The sequence below is a fragment of the Coenobita brevimanus genome, chromosome 80 (genome assembly GCF_032717465.1).
Source record: "Coenobita brevimanus isolate Jiangsu-jjx chromosome 80, ASM3271746v2, whole genome shotgun sequence".
NCBI lineage: Eukaryota > Metazoa > Arthropoda > Malacostraca > Decapoda > Coenobitidae > Coenobita > Coenobita brevimanus.
Window position 1 is genome coordinate 20912323 of NC_137033.1, and position 14294 is coordinate 20926616.

At 38.7% G+C, this 14294-nt stretch overlaps 1 protein-coding gene across 2 annotated transcripts in view; it reads right to left on the reverse strand.

Annotated features, from left to right (window-relative positions):
* AGBE (1,4-alpha-glucan-branching enzyme) overlaps nt 1-13288 on the reverse strand; it is a 29570-nt gene extending 16282 nt beyond the window's left edge. Inside the window, exons 1-4 of one of the 2 annotated variants that reach the window (XM_080279852.1) lie at nt 12981-13288; nt 10819-10988; nt 9114-9229; nt 6713-6739 (exon numbers count right to left, since the gene is read on the reverse strand). In XM_080279852.1, the coding sequence (XP_080135978.1) occupies nt 6713-6739; nt 9114-9229; nt 10819-10988; nt 12981-13084 (417 nt within the window). In that variant the 5' untranslated portion in view covers nt 13085-13288. The remainder of the gene's footprint in view (nt 1-6712; nt 6740-9113; nt 9230-10818; nt 10989-12980) is intronic. The other variant, XM_080279853.1, reaches the window with a different exon arrangement.
* Between the last annotated feature and the right edge of the window lie 1006 nt (nt 13289-14294).

Genomic DNA, 14294 nt, shown 5'->3' on the forward strand with positions numbered 1-14294 from the left:
TCCTCTATTCCCTCCTTCCTTCCCATCCTTCCTTTGCTGTCTTTCTTTCCTTCATTATTTCCTCTTCCTTCTGTCTACAGGTGACTCTACACTGAGTGCAAACCAAATGGTTTCCTGTACACCAGGAAACCATTTGAAGCGTCTAGCGACAGAGTAACGTATGCGCCAGGGGGTTACTTTCAGGTAAAGCTTAAATTTGAAGAATGTGTATATAAAAGGTATAAAGAAAAAACTAATGTTGTTTTATATCAATGTAATGCTCTCAAAAAATGCAATTTCAAGAATTCACTGTTCGGAAAAAATAACAAACCAAAACCAAACACACAAGTGCACACCCCCCCATTGGGGGTCATACACAAAAATATTAACATGGGTTATAATTATGTGATCCAAATAAAAGTAAACATAAAAATTAATATATTGTGAAAATTTTATATTAATAATGCATTTTTTTTTATTTTTAATTAATTTATATATCATAATTTTTTAATTAAATCTATTTTCCTGGATTATTACATGAGTTATCTAATCTATAGAGTGATTCTGGGTGCTTAATATTATAATTTCAGTATTCACCAATCCAGTTCTCATCTGTTGTGCATGTTCATGTTGTGTGGAGGGAGGGGGGGGGTTACTCATCGAGGAAGTACTCTCATAATACCGTTCTTAAGGTATCAGTATGGCAACACTCATTCATTTGCCAATCAGCTACCCGCCCAACTCTCTCTCTCTCTCTCTGATTTATAGCTTTTATAAAATTATTCTAAAATCATTCCATTCCAGTCTTAATTATGCTAAAACTTCTAATATGCTGAAAAATATTCCAGATTCAAAAATTTCATCAAAATTATGCTAAAAGAATATAATAATGCTAGATATGGTAACTCTGCTGGTGGGCGACTGGCTGAGGCTGGGGGCCAGTACTGAGACGCGGCCTCCTAATGGCTAGCCGCTTCTGGCGCGTACGTCCTTCTGCCACGTGGAAGCAGACATCCTCTATGGGTTTTCAAGGCCTAAAACATGCAACACTTGCCCATCTGCCAACCAGCCATAAGGATCCTTTTTGTATGTAGTTTTATACAGGGAGGATCTAGAAAGTTCCACCTACATATTGGCGGGAATAACTCACCATCTGACATTTTTGGCGCATACGTCACTCCGCCGCTAGACGCCTCATTTACTATGCTGGGTGGTAGCCATATGACCAAATTATGGTGCCTTGAAGTTTAGTGGGCAATTAAGGAGCTACAATAAGATTGAGCCTGTATAGGCTTATATCCAAGGGTTGGTTGGGGTTTACTATTCACGCAATGCCACTAAGGGATGAGTGAGGCTGGTCATTCTCATCTTAAATGTCAGGACCAACTTGCCTAGCCCAAGGCTCCAACGCTCCTCATGGGGCAACACTGGGTTAGAAATACATACATACACACATATATATATATATTTATAGTTATATCGTTGTCATCATCCAGACCTCCTCTCCCACCCAAGGGTAGGGTGAGTAGTTTTATATATATATATATATATATATATACCTGTATATACGGTATATATAGTTTATACCTGTATATATATACAGTATATATATATATATATATATATATATATATATATATATATATATACTTAGACTGCTTCCCCCACAGAAAGGGAGGTAGCCGAGACAGGATGACAAACTCCCAATTTACTCATCCATACACACACATTTATTCGTATCTTAGCCCCATGGGGAGAAGGGACATATCCTCACCACACCACACCCCATTTACGTACAACCATACATCTATCTATCTATTTATCTACTGCCAGATGCCATAATCCCGTAAGGGGTGGCCAATTGACTCGGAGTTATTTGTTTTACAGGGAGGGGCACTAACCCTCCACCAACCCACTTGTTGACACGTAGGGAGCACGTATGGATTCGTTATATGGTTACCACCCAGCATTGTAAATGGTTTCTTGGCTTACAGGAAACCATTTGGCTTGTCACTCAATGTAAAGCTACCTGTAAAGGAAAGAAAAGCAATAAGAAGTGACAGGAAAGATGAGAGAAATAGGAAGAGAGGAGGGCAGGCAGAGAAAAAGAATGATAAAGGCTAAGGAAGAAGTAGGCAGCACTACATCGAGTGAGTGGATGATGGTCGCCACCACATACCACTAATGGGCCAATAATAGCACAAGTAGTTAAATACAGAAACTGGGATTGGAGGATGTAGGGAATGGGTTCACATGATAACACAATAAAGGACATTCGTTCTCAAAGTAATTTCTCAACTTTTAAACCTGATTCCACGAAACAATAATGTATTAGTATCACAGATGAACTGAAAGGTGTAAGTACAGAACATTAACATGTGAAAAATGAATTATATTAGCAACCCCACTGTAATATAAGGTGACAGTACTATGAATATAAAGACACAAGATGAACTACTGCACTGTATTATGAAAATATCTCACATAGAAACGGCAAGGCAGATAACAAGTAAAGGAGGACATTAGGGGCTTCTATATACTGCAAGATCATGACAAGCTATCATATTAACAGCAAATGAATCTCCAGACAAATAACAATCCCCATAAGATCAATAACATGATTCACTGCACCCCAATATTCACACCAGCTGTTAAATGTCCATGGCAATGTACTGTATAACTGCATTTGAAACTTATTTAGTGCAGTGCATTACCTAATCCACCTGTACTAATCAACAGCTAATATGCTATATACAGCTCTCATTTATGATGCAAAACAGAATTATGAGGGTCATCGTGGTATGAGTAATATTTGTGGTTCCTGGTGAGAGTTCCAATGGGCAAAGATTTGGTGACAAAAAGACTGAAAAAACATGGATACTGAAACTAATATTATTCCATCCATCTTATTAACCAACTAAAAATTTATATAAAAACTGGCCTTAACCCCCTCAGTCCAATGACATAACTTATATTTTTTTCTAATCTTCCAAATTATTTAGCTGGGAAGACCTTTGGAAGTGGAGAAGTTAAATATAATCTTCATTAACCCTTTGCTTCTAAAGTGTTCTTAAAAGCTGAGTAGAACCGTCTAGTAGAAAAAAAAAAAAAATGGGGGGGGGGGGAGACTGGGACTGAATGGGTTGAAACAGGAATTGTATCCTGCACAAATGCATAATGAATTATGTAAGTGTTTCTGGCTGTGTATATATTCTAGAGGTGTGTATAGTAATATTAGGAAAAATCTAATTTTACAATAATTTACATGTATTTATAAAAGAAAAATTAGTTACTATGTCATTTCAAATCATTGCTCCCGTACAGTCTTCAAATGATATGAAGGAAAGACTGATAAAATACATATACAGTAAGCATGCATCAAATATTCTGCAAGCAAAAGATGGAGGAGCTTTCCAATTCTTATATACAAACCAAAGCATATACACATGTACAAAGGGACACTCTGGTACAGAATTCCTAAAAAAAAAAAGACCACCATGTACTACCGTAACATAAAAAAAAATAATATAAAATCATAAAAACAAACATTTACTACAGTCCCGTGGGTATGAAAAGATACCTTTTAAAAGTATGAAAAATAGTTCAGTTATGATCTACCGTACTTAAAGAAAATTATACTGCCTAAGGTATAAAATTTATACAGGGAATAATGTACCATACACCATCCGAAAAAAAGCCTATAATGTATGAAGAAAGCTATTCTGTACTGTATAAGGGAGAAAGCCCGTACTGTATCGGAGGTAAAATGCAAGACAAGTTTCTATCCCTAGCTCGATGTGACTGAGGGAGTACTGCTAGTGTTTCTGGCCAATTTTTGGATGCAAGTTCAGTTTTTATTTTTTTTATGGAACATGCTGGACCACGAATACATTTAATACATGTACAATGCACAATGATTACGTGCTCATAGAGATGTCAATGTTGGGAATGGTTTCTGATACAAGGGCCGTGAGAGGACAACGTGGAGGTCTGTCAGATCATATGATTGTGGTATGCAAGATCAAGCTGAGAGGAGTGAGGTGGACCAGGAGAAAGAGGAACAGTCAGGGAGAAAGACTGAAAGTCAAGAAGCTGAGGATCAAAGAAATGGCAGATGAATACAGGACCAAAGTAGAGGAGTTAGAATAAGTGAATTGGAATTAATTGGATCTGGACAGCATGTGGGATGCATATGGGGATTGCTTAGAGATGCTAAAGTGGTGTGGCAAGAGTAACAACAGAGAAGAAAGGTACAGCATGGTGGGTTGAAGAGGTTAGGAGAGCAGTGGAGGAAAAGTGGAAGAAGTGGCTAGAGTGGTTACAGGACAAGGGTTCAACTGAAATAAGAACTGAACATATTGTGAGCAAGAAGCATGTAAAGAGACTAGTGAAATGGAAAAAGAAGGAGGTAAATGATCCAGGAAGAAATGTGAATGCAAATTACTCTGAAAAAAGGTGGTTATTCTGGAAAGATGTGCGGAAATGCAGAAGTGATAATGGAAAGAAATGTGAAGGTGTGAAGGATGTAGGTGGTAGACTATTAACCCATGAAATGAAGTAAATACCAGATGGAAAGAATATTTTGAAAGCCTGATGAATGGGAATAGAGAGAGCAAAACGGCTGTAAACATGACCGGTTTTGGGGGTGTGCAGAGAAGGAATGCAGTGCCAGGAAACATGACCTTCACACACATGAAGAGTGCTGTGAAGCAGCTGAAAAATGGGAAAGAAGCTGGGGTTGATGAGGTGTATGCAGAGATGATTAAGTGTAGTGGAGAGAGTGGAATGAAGTGTTTGTTGGAGATATGTAAGAAGGCATGGATGAGTGTGCCAGTAGAGTTGAAACAGGCAGTGATTGTACCCCTGTACAAAAATAAAGGTGAGCGAAGTAAGTGCAAGAATTATCGTGGCATAAGTTTATTAAGTGTGGTAGGGAAGGTATATGGAAGAATTATTGTAGAAAAAGTAAGAGATATATCAGAAGTCCTAGTGAGTGATGAACAGGGTGGCTTTAGGAGTGGCAGAGGATGTGTGGATCAAATATTTGCAGTGAGGCAGATGGTGAAGGCTTGTGAAAAGGACTATGAGGTGTTTATGGCATTCATGGATCAGGAAAAAGCATATGACAAAATAGACAGAGAAGGATTGTGGAGGATTCTGCGCATGTACAGTGTAGATGGTAAGCTGCTATGTGCCGTCAAGAGTTTCTATGATGGTACTGAACCACGTGTAAGGGTTAATGGGCATCTAAGTGAATGGTTCACGATTGGTGTGGGCATGCAATAAGGTTGTGTGATGTCCCCATGGTTGTTCAATATACTGTATATATATTGGTGGGGTGATGAGAGTAGTAAAAACATGAGTAATGGAGGGTGTTGGTAATGAATGGCGATAGATGGCATATCTCAAATTTGTTGTATGCTGATGATGCAGTACTAATTGCAAATACCACACAAGAGCATGGTAGACTAGTGCAGTTTTGCCGAGGTCTGTGAGCATCGTGTACTGAGAGTAAATGTAGAAAAGAGTAAAGTCATTCTTACTTTGAGAGCAGGTGACTCCCAGTGCAATGTTGCAGTGAATGGAGAAAGACTGGAATTGGTGAGAGAGTTCAAATACCTGGGTACAGTGATAGAAAAGAGGAAAATGTGCAAAAGACGTGGAAAGTAGTGTGACACAAGGTAGGAAAGTAGCTGGTGCAATGAAGGCCTTGATAAGAAACAGAGGCTTGAGTGTTGCTGCTGTACGAGGCTTACATGACGGAATGTTAATGTCAACTTTAACATATGGATGTGAGACTATGGTGTGGCATGAAAATGAAAAGTCAGGAGTGAGAGCAGTGGAGATGGGACTGCTGAGGAATGTATGGGGAGTAAAGAGAGTGGATAGGATATGAAATGACATGATTCATGAAAGATGTGGAGTATTGTAAGGAAGTCTGTGGACACCAGAATCGAAGAGAGTGTACTGAGATGGTACGGTCATGAGGAGTGAATGGATAACAGTTGAGTGGTGAAAAAGGTATAGCTAAGCGAATATGAAGGAGGGAGGAGGCGAGGTAGGCAAAGGAGGAGGTATAGGGATATGGTGGATGCGTGTGTGAGGAAAAGAGGTTTGGAAGTCGGTGAGGCTAGAGGACTGACAAGAGATCGAGCTGGCTGGATGAATTTTGTGAGGAGAAGCACATGACCTGGGATTTGGCACCCCTTTTAACGTGACAGCGTCTGGATTGACTCTATTGGATACATTTATGTGAAGCTACAGAACGTCGTGAATGTTTTGGGCATATCAGATAGAGCCAAGATTCCGGGGGCTTGAATGGTGAGCCAACGGAAGCGTGGCCCATTGGATTGGGCAAATTTGGGCTGTCTGGACATTGTTACCCCTCACACTGCCCTAAGGTGGGAAAGGAGATCCGGATGATGGTGATGCATGAACAAATGTTTGCTTTAGCATACAATGAATGAACTTCATCAGATGAAATACAAAGCAACTTTAAATGGATATTCTGGTACTGCATAATGATATTTCATATTACCACACATGAAGGGAACTGCCTTTCAAAAAATATATATATATATTCTGATACATTTTTACAGCATTAGCACATTTTATATACAAATAGGAGTAAATTAAACACTTTTGGCACCCTGTTAGTGTCCAGCAGAATACAAAGACCATGAAACTCCAGGAATTAAAGCCCCTGCACTCATGCAAACCCAAACATGGTTACCTTATCCTTGGATGTCATGACGCCAATCTAGAACACAAGTTTTGATAAGTAACGTTAAGATGTACTTGTACCTTAATTATGCTTAAAATTAAGATGATGCCAGGTTGCTCATGGATTTTATACAAACACGTTCTCTTGGTTAGGCAGGAAAATATTAGCACATATTAGCAAAAACTTACTATATTAGTGATTACATATCATAATGATTAATAAATTAAAATCACTAGTGATTACATACCATAATGATCAAGAAATTAAGACTTTAACAGTAGTAAGAGAAGTCACTTACTAAAGATTAATGCTTTTTTGTAAATATAAACTACTCAATTCATACCAGTAATGAATTTATAATGACTGTACAAGCTTATGGAACTATATGGTATAAGATTATGGCCACATGCAATGCAAAAGTATCTTCTGAATGATGACAAAAATCTTAATCCCTGTACAACCTTAGTAATAAACATCAAACATTACTTAATGCATAATTAAACCACTAATCCCTTCAATCAGGTGATATCTTTTTTAGTTCATTCTTCCTAGTTCCAGATTATCTTTTCAATTCAGGAAAGGTCTCTTACACTGGAAGGATTAATGAAGGTTATACCTAACTTCTCCACTTCAAAAACTCACTCTCAAGCTAAATAAAATTATCTGAAGATAGCAAGAATAAAAAGGAAAATATGGCATCGCAGTGAAGTAGTTAAACATCAAAGGGTCTTGTCCAATAGAATCAACTGCCTGTACCATAAAAATGGGAGTGGTACTCACTTCCAGTACAAATGTATACTGTACTGCCCAATGACTTAAGAGAAAAATTCATATTCATTAATGCTTTGTACTGTATCATTTATACAGGCTCCAACATGCTTACATGTGTTGGCCTATCATAAACATATGAACATGTGATACTTGGTTAAATTTTCCCCAACCTGAGTGTAACAATGAAGAAAGCAATAAATAACATGTGCGTAGTGCGGGGAACAAATTTATGACTTATTTATTATCGAACACTTAGGGGGTGGGAGGTTTAAGCTGTCTTCACAGAGATTAGCATTTGACAAAGACAAAGCATATACCTCCCTTACGCAAGATTAGGTGGCACTTTATACATTTGAAATAAGGTAAATACTCTACAAACAGCAACAGGCATAATTCTTTCTGTTCAATGATGTAATTTTTCATTTTTCTTCTTGCTACCTCCAAATGATTTTATTCAACTTTGGAGCCTTGTGGTAGGTGGGGGTACTCACCATCCACTCACTCAATGTAGTGCTGCTCTCGAGTGTCTGCCCTTTCCTCGCCTCCATCCTTTTATCCTTCCATCCTCGTGTATTTTCCTTCATTCTTTCTTCGTCCTTCTGCCCACAGGTGATTTTACACTCCGTTTTCTGTCTTTCTTTTCTTCATTCTTTCCTCTTCCTTCTGCCTGTGCGTGACTCTACACTGAGTGACAAGCCAAATGGTTTCCTGTACACCAGGAAACCATTTACTATGCTGGGTGGTAACCAGATAATCAAATTTTGGCGCCTGGTGGTTTAGTATGTTTATTTGTTGCGCTCCAATGGGATTGAGCCAATGAAGGTTTATATCCAAGGGATGGTTGGGGTTTATTGCTCATGTAATGCCACTCAAGAATGAGTGAGGCTGGTCACTCCATCTTAAATGTCAGGACCAACTTGCCTAGCCCCGGACTCCTACGCCCCACATAGGACAACGCAGGATTGGATGATGGATGAATGGACGGTGATACGTCATGTCATAAAGGGGTTATTTGATGTTATATCAGACCTCTTTGGCTCATGAACTATGTCAAGAATACAAAATCATCTCATGGAAGAAAGAATAATACAGTACCAGAATGAAAAATATGTCACCTGAATGCAAGCTTTAATGATGCAACATAAATGGAATGATGTATGGTGGGGGCACTTACCATCCACTCACTCAATATACAGTAGTGCTGCTCTCAGGTGCCTGCCTTTTCCTTTCTTCTTTCCATCCTTCCTTTTCTGCCCTTCTTTCCTCTTCCTTTTGTCGACGGGTGACTCAACACTGAGTGACAAGCCAAATGGTTCCCTATACATCAGGAAGCCATTTACTTTGTTCAGTGGTAACCATATAACCAAATTATGGTGCCTGGTGGTTTTGTGGCTAATTATGGAGCTCCACTCGGATTGAGCCGGTGCAGGTTTATATCCAAGGGATGGTTGGGGTTTATTCCTCACATAATGACACTCACGGATGAGTAAGGCTGGTCTCTCCCAACTTAAATGTCAGGACCAACTTGCCTAGCCCCAGGCTTCTGCGTTCTTCATGGGGCAACACAGGATTAGATGGTGAATGAATGAATGAATGAAGTAAAACTGCATCTCATCAGAAAAGTCAATACCATACTAACCTTGACCTTTGACAAGTGTTTGATGGGACATGAACCATCTGGATTGGCAGGTATATTAATTTCCCATTTCCCAAAGTCAAGTTTTCTGAAGGGATGAGAACACTTGTTCCAACCATCTGAAAAGTAATTGGATGAAAAAGGCATTCAACAGAAATCAAAGTAGCACTGTCAAATCAGAAGGTGCTAGAATACTACATTACCAGGGACAGAATACAAAATTCCAAAAATCACTAGAAAATTATGTCTTAATAATACTGATAAAATCTCTAGAGCATCCCAAAAAATCACTATCTATCTATTGCCAGATGCCTCAATCTTGTAAGGGGTGGCCACAAACAAATCACCCCCACATCGTCCTGTCCCCCACCATTTCACTGCCCTGCTCCCAGCTCACACCTCCGCTCTCATATACGGTACCTCTCCACTCCATCCTTCCATCTCATCCTCGGCCTCCCCCTCCCTCCACCTCACTCACATACACTCCCTTCGTCAGTCTCTCACTCTCCATTCTCTCCACACAGCCAAACCACCTCAGTGTGTTTCTCCTAACGCTTCCTATCACATCCACACCACAACGCTCCTTCATATCTTCATTTGTTAGTCTGTCTCTCCATGTGACTCCACATACTCCTCTCAAATAATTCATTTCCATTGCTCTCACTCTTGACTTGTGTCCCTCCAAAAAATTTAGCATGAGATGAAAGTAACTATTTCTAGATCCGATGGCAAAAGCACTAAGCTGGCAACTTCAAAAACTGGGATTCAGTAAAAGGATATCATTATTATATCATCACTTCAATTGGCAGGCGACATTATTCTGCAATCTTTTTACTGTTAATAGAAGATTTATTAAGTTTAGGTGAGACTTTTCATGTTGTCAGGGTTAGATACAGCTTCCGTTAATCCAAAAATGAATCTACATCTGGTGGTGGCATACTCTTACACTTGCCTCACTTCCATCATAAAAACTCTTTAAGCCACTGATTCTCCTTCCATAAACACATACGTCTGCTTGTGGCAGTCAGTGACAATGCTGCCAAACTATATTTCCCTAAGTCTCAGCAAAGATTAACCAGAAGACCTATATACAGCTTGTGATAGGCTACTCTGTGGAATAATCAGACTGGAATAATTAGACAGATTACAACTGAACTTCTGTCCAAGAACCAGGAACCAGCACAGATTTGTATCATCAATAGCAAAGCATGATGCTGTATATTAAGATTGAAGCTATTTCTGTTTGGATTATTAAGACAGCTTTGCCCTAAACTAGGTTACCAGAGTGTGGTATGATGAGCAGCAGTGCATTTAATGATGTGCTAGAAATTAGAGATCCTTCTCATCCACAGTACTTATGAACTGCTGAATGTCGCTACGGATACAGATTTTTTTTTTACACTGTAGAGTATTTTCCTACCGTACTCTAAGAAACATGAACACAAGCATGTATATACTGTAAGATGACCAATGTGCATTTTTTACTTTTTGCATTTTCTAGCCTGTGCAAATAATAACAATGCTGACACCTCTGGGAATATAAAAGAGAAAGATTTTAATTCATCTTCCAAAAGTTTTGTAATTTTTGAGGCCTGAGGTTGAGAGATTCAATCATATAACTTTCAATTCATAGCAAATAATTGATGACACTTTATAGTAACAACAAAAGGAAAAATATTGTACTATTTAACATATAGCTGAAGCTTACTAAAATCTCCTTTAAGGAAGAGTCCCTGTGCCAGAGGTGCCCACTCAGTGCAGGTTATGCTGTTGTCCAGGTTGACATGAAGACCATAAAATTCATAGCCTCGAGAAAATTTTTCCAATCCTCCTTCTGCTGTGTTTATATGGTCCAGAAGTTTCTTGAAGCATCCATACCTGAAATTGACGGTCAAACTGATAGAAAAAAGCTTTCAGCAGTAACAACTTACCATTCAGCATGAAGGAAAACTTTGGATGAAAGTTTTGATACTGTCCTGCATTTGTTCACTGCTTTCATATTTTCTTCATGTAGTGTCACATCTTACTGAGTTCATAGATGAAACCAGCAATGTTCATTACTATATACTGCTCTGTATTTTCTCACTGCTTTAAAATCTTCCTCAAGTAGTGTCATGTCTCTATACTGTGCTCAAAGTTCGAAATTAGTATGAACACTAGGTATATGCTGTATTTGTTTACTGCTTTAAAATTTTCCTTACTGTGTTGTGTTTCCTTACCATGTTGATAAGTTGAAACCAGTACAATAACTTCTGAGCTATCTCTGTTCACTGAGCTGATGAATAGCCTACACACGGTGGCTCTGTGCACTCTGGGTGGGCGGCTGGGTATGAACGCACGCATTTTTTACATCAACTGGCAGGGTAACATCCAAGGTATGGTATTTGGGGGCACTTTTATTAAATTCAATATATCTGTAAATATCGATTTGTGAATGGGGTTATGGGGGTTTATTAGCATTCTTAGGTATTATACTACCATATGCATTTATGGTGGTAATATCCCTGGACATGTGGAGAGAATGGAGAATGAAAGACTGACTAAGAGGGTGTATGTAGGTGAGGTGGAGGGAGGGAGAGGGAAGGGTAGACCGAGGATGAGGTGGAGGGATGGAGTTGAGAGATATATGAGGGAGGGGGGGGTGAGTTGGGGGGAGGGTAGTCAAATGGTGGGTGACAGAGTGACTTGGAGGCGTTTTGTCTGTGGCCACCCTTTGCGGGATTAGGGCGTCGGGCTATAGATAGATAGATAGAATATCCCTGAGCTGCATACTGGCAACTTGTAAAATAATACCCATATCTCTAAAACTAGTACTGTAGCTATGCTAGCATAAAATCTGATGGAAATAAAGGTAAAAATCAAATGAATTACATTAAAAAAAAAAAGGAATAAATTGGAAAAACCATATATTTATTGTCAAGTATGGCTGAAATGAGAAAATTACCAAAGGACCAATTACAATGATACCAAAGGAAACATCAATCTTACATTCTGACTAATGTCATATATATAGGCTAATTTCACTCAGATCTACCACAGAATGGTTTCTTGTCATCTAAAACAATCTCAACATACTCTGGATTCATCTTGGAACTCAAACAAAAGAAATATGGCAAGACCATTTAAAATATAGGCCAGCAAACATGAAAGAGAAAAAAATGGAAGCATAAGATCACTTAACAGTGGTCTCAGCATTCTTCAGTTACCACAAAAACACTATTTATTGGCAGATCCATATATATTATTCATGGTATATGGTACTGTACAATATACATACATACATACATATATATACCCGGTATATATATATATATATATATATATATATATATATATATATATATAGATATAGATAGATAGATAGATAGATACAGGTATATATATTACAGGGAATTTGTGTAACCAGTTATTTCATGAAATCCCTTGGGAATTCATGAAATGAACAGGATTGAGGCGTCTAGAAATAGACGGATAGAATTAATTTATGATGGGTTGATTAAGGTTAGGATAATATAGCAGTGGTTAGGTTAGGCTGAGATAATCTAGGTTAAGTTTAGGTTAGATGGGGAGGTTAATTTAGATGAATGCTGTTATCCATTCATATAAATTAACCTAACTAACCTAGCCTCATCTAACCTAAACTTAACCTAGAATCCTAGATTATCCCAATCTAACTGCAACCTAAATTAACCCTGCCAAATTCAAACTCATTTCACGAATTCCCTAAGGATTTCATGAAATCACAGGCTACACAAATTCCCTGTAACATATATAAAGGCACAGCAATGTTTGCCTAAGGTACAATGCTTTGGTACAGGGAAGGTCTTTAAATGACCCTTTAAACGATGTTTTTTTAAATGGAATTCTTACCTTCTCCGTATCTCTCTTTCATATGGCTTGAGGTATGGATCTCTTGCCAGGACATCCTGTATCTTAGGCACTTCCACTTTCATTGGGTCCCCGTCGAACATCATTTTCCAGTGTCACAGTAGAGGTAACTTGGGAAGAATTAAATCACGCCTTTCCCTAGTCCCTTTCCCTGTCAGCCCCCAGAAGCTGCACTAGCCTCCACCTTCTGATGCCACACACCTCTTACCGGCTGTGACAGCTGTCTGCAACAATTCCTATCTTCTACTTTTGATAGCAACTACAACAACCCGGTCTGACGAGTTGCTAAGGCAGACAGCGGGGCCGCACACACGCACACACACACACCCCTGCCACACGTAAGAACACACAGAGTGAAACTACGTAATCTTCATTAATAATTATCTAATAGATATTTATTTTACTTAATTATAATAGTACCTGAAAAATAGTAAAATATCTTTGTTGTTGCTTGCAAATATACTGATAGAACTATGTAAAAATATATTTGAGACCACCCATATCACGTGCACAGAGACAGTAAGATATCTTCAATAATGTTTTGACTTAAATGGATATATTCTGAACAGAATTATGAGTAACTGCAAAGTTAGAATACGTTTTCATTGCTCTGTGCTAATCTTTTATGCTGTGCAAAGATGCCGTTTAAGGACCACTTGCATATCACGTGTACAGAGGCCGTGGGATGGGTGGTGGTGAGGTGGGGGATGGTGAGAGAATCACGGGGTTTCTAAATACAGACCAGCCAGTTTAAAGGAAATATCTAAGTTATATTTAGTCATCTTGTATTGCTACCTTCATTAAACTGAACGTACTGTTAATTGGAATCTAACTAACTTCACATATATGTTGCAGTGGACTTCCTTCACTTGTCATTGGCCAAGGTCAATGAGCTTATAGATTCTGAAAGCACCACTCAGAGTTTTTTTTTTTTTAATACACTTGTACAGTGCATTCACATACCCAAACAGACTGCACATACTCACACGCTACTTACACTTTTCCACAGACGATACAGACCACATGCATGCTGTGGAAATGAAGCTATGTGTTAGTAATGCTTCATCCTTTATTGTCCTGTAAGGAGCATAGGGGCCCCGGGTTAGTCACCGCAGACTTAGTGGACACTATACAGTAGACTCTACTCTAGTGGACACAGCACATGCTATGCAAATACAGAATCTTGATTTTTTTTTTTTTAACATTTCAATTTTCACTGGAAAATTTCTGTTGCAGGCGTTCTGACCAGGAACGTGCATAGGCCAACAGGGGCTAGAACCCTAGCCCCTTTTCCTA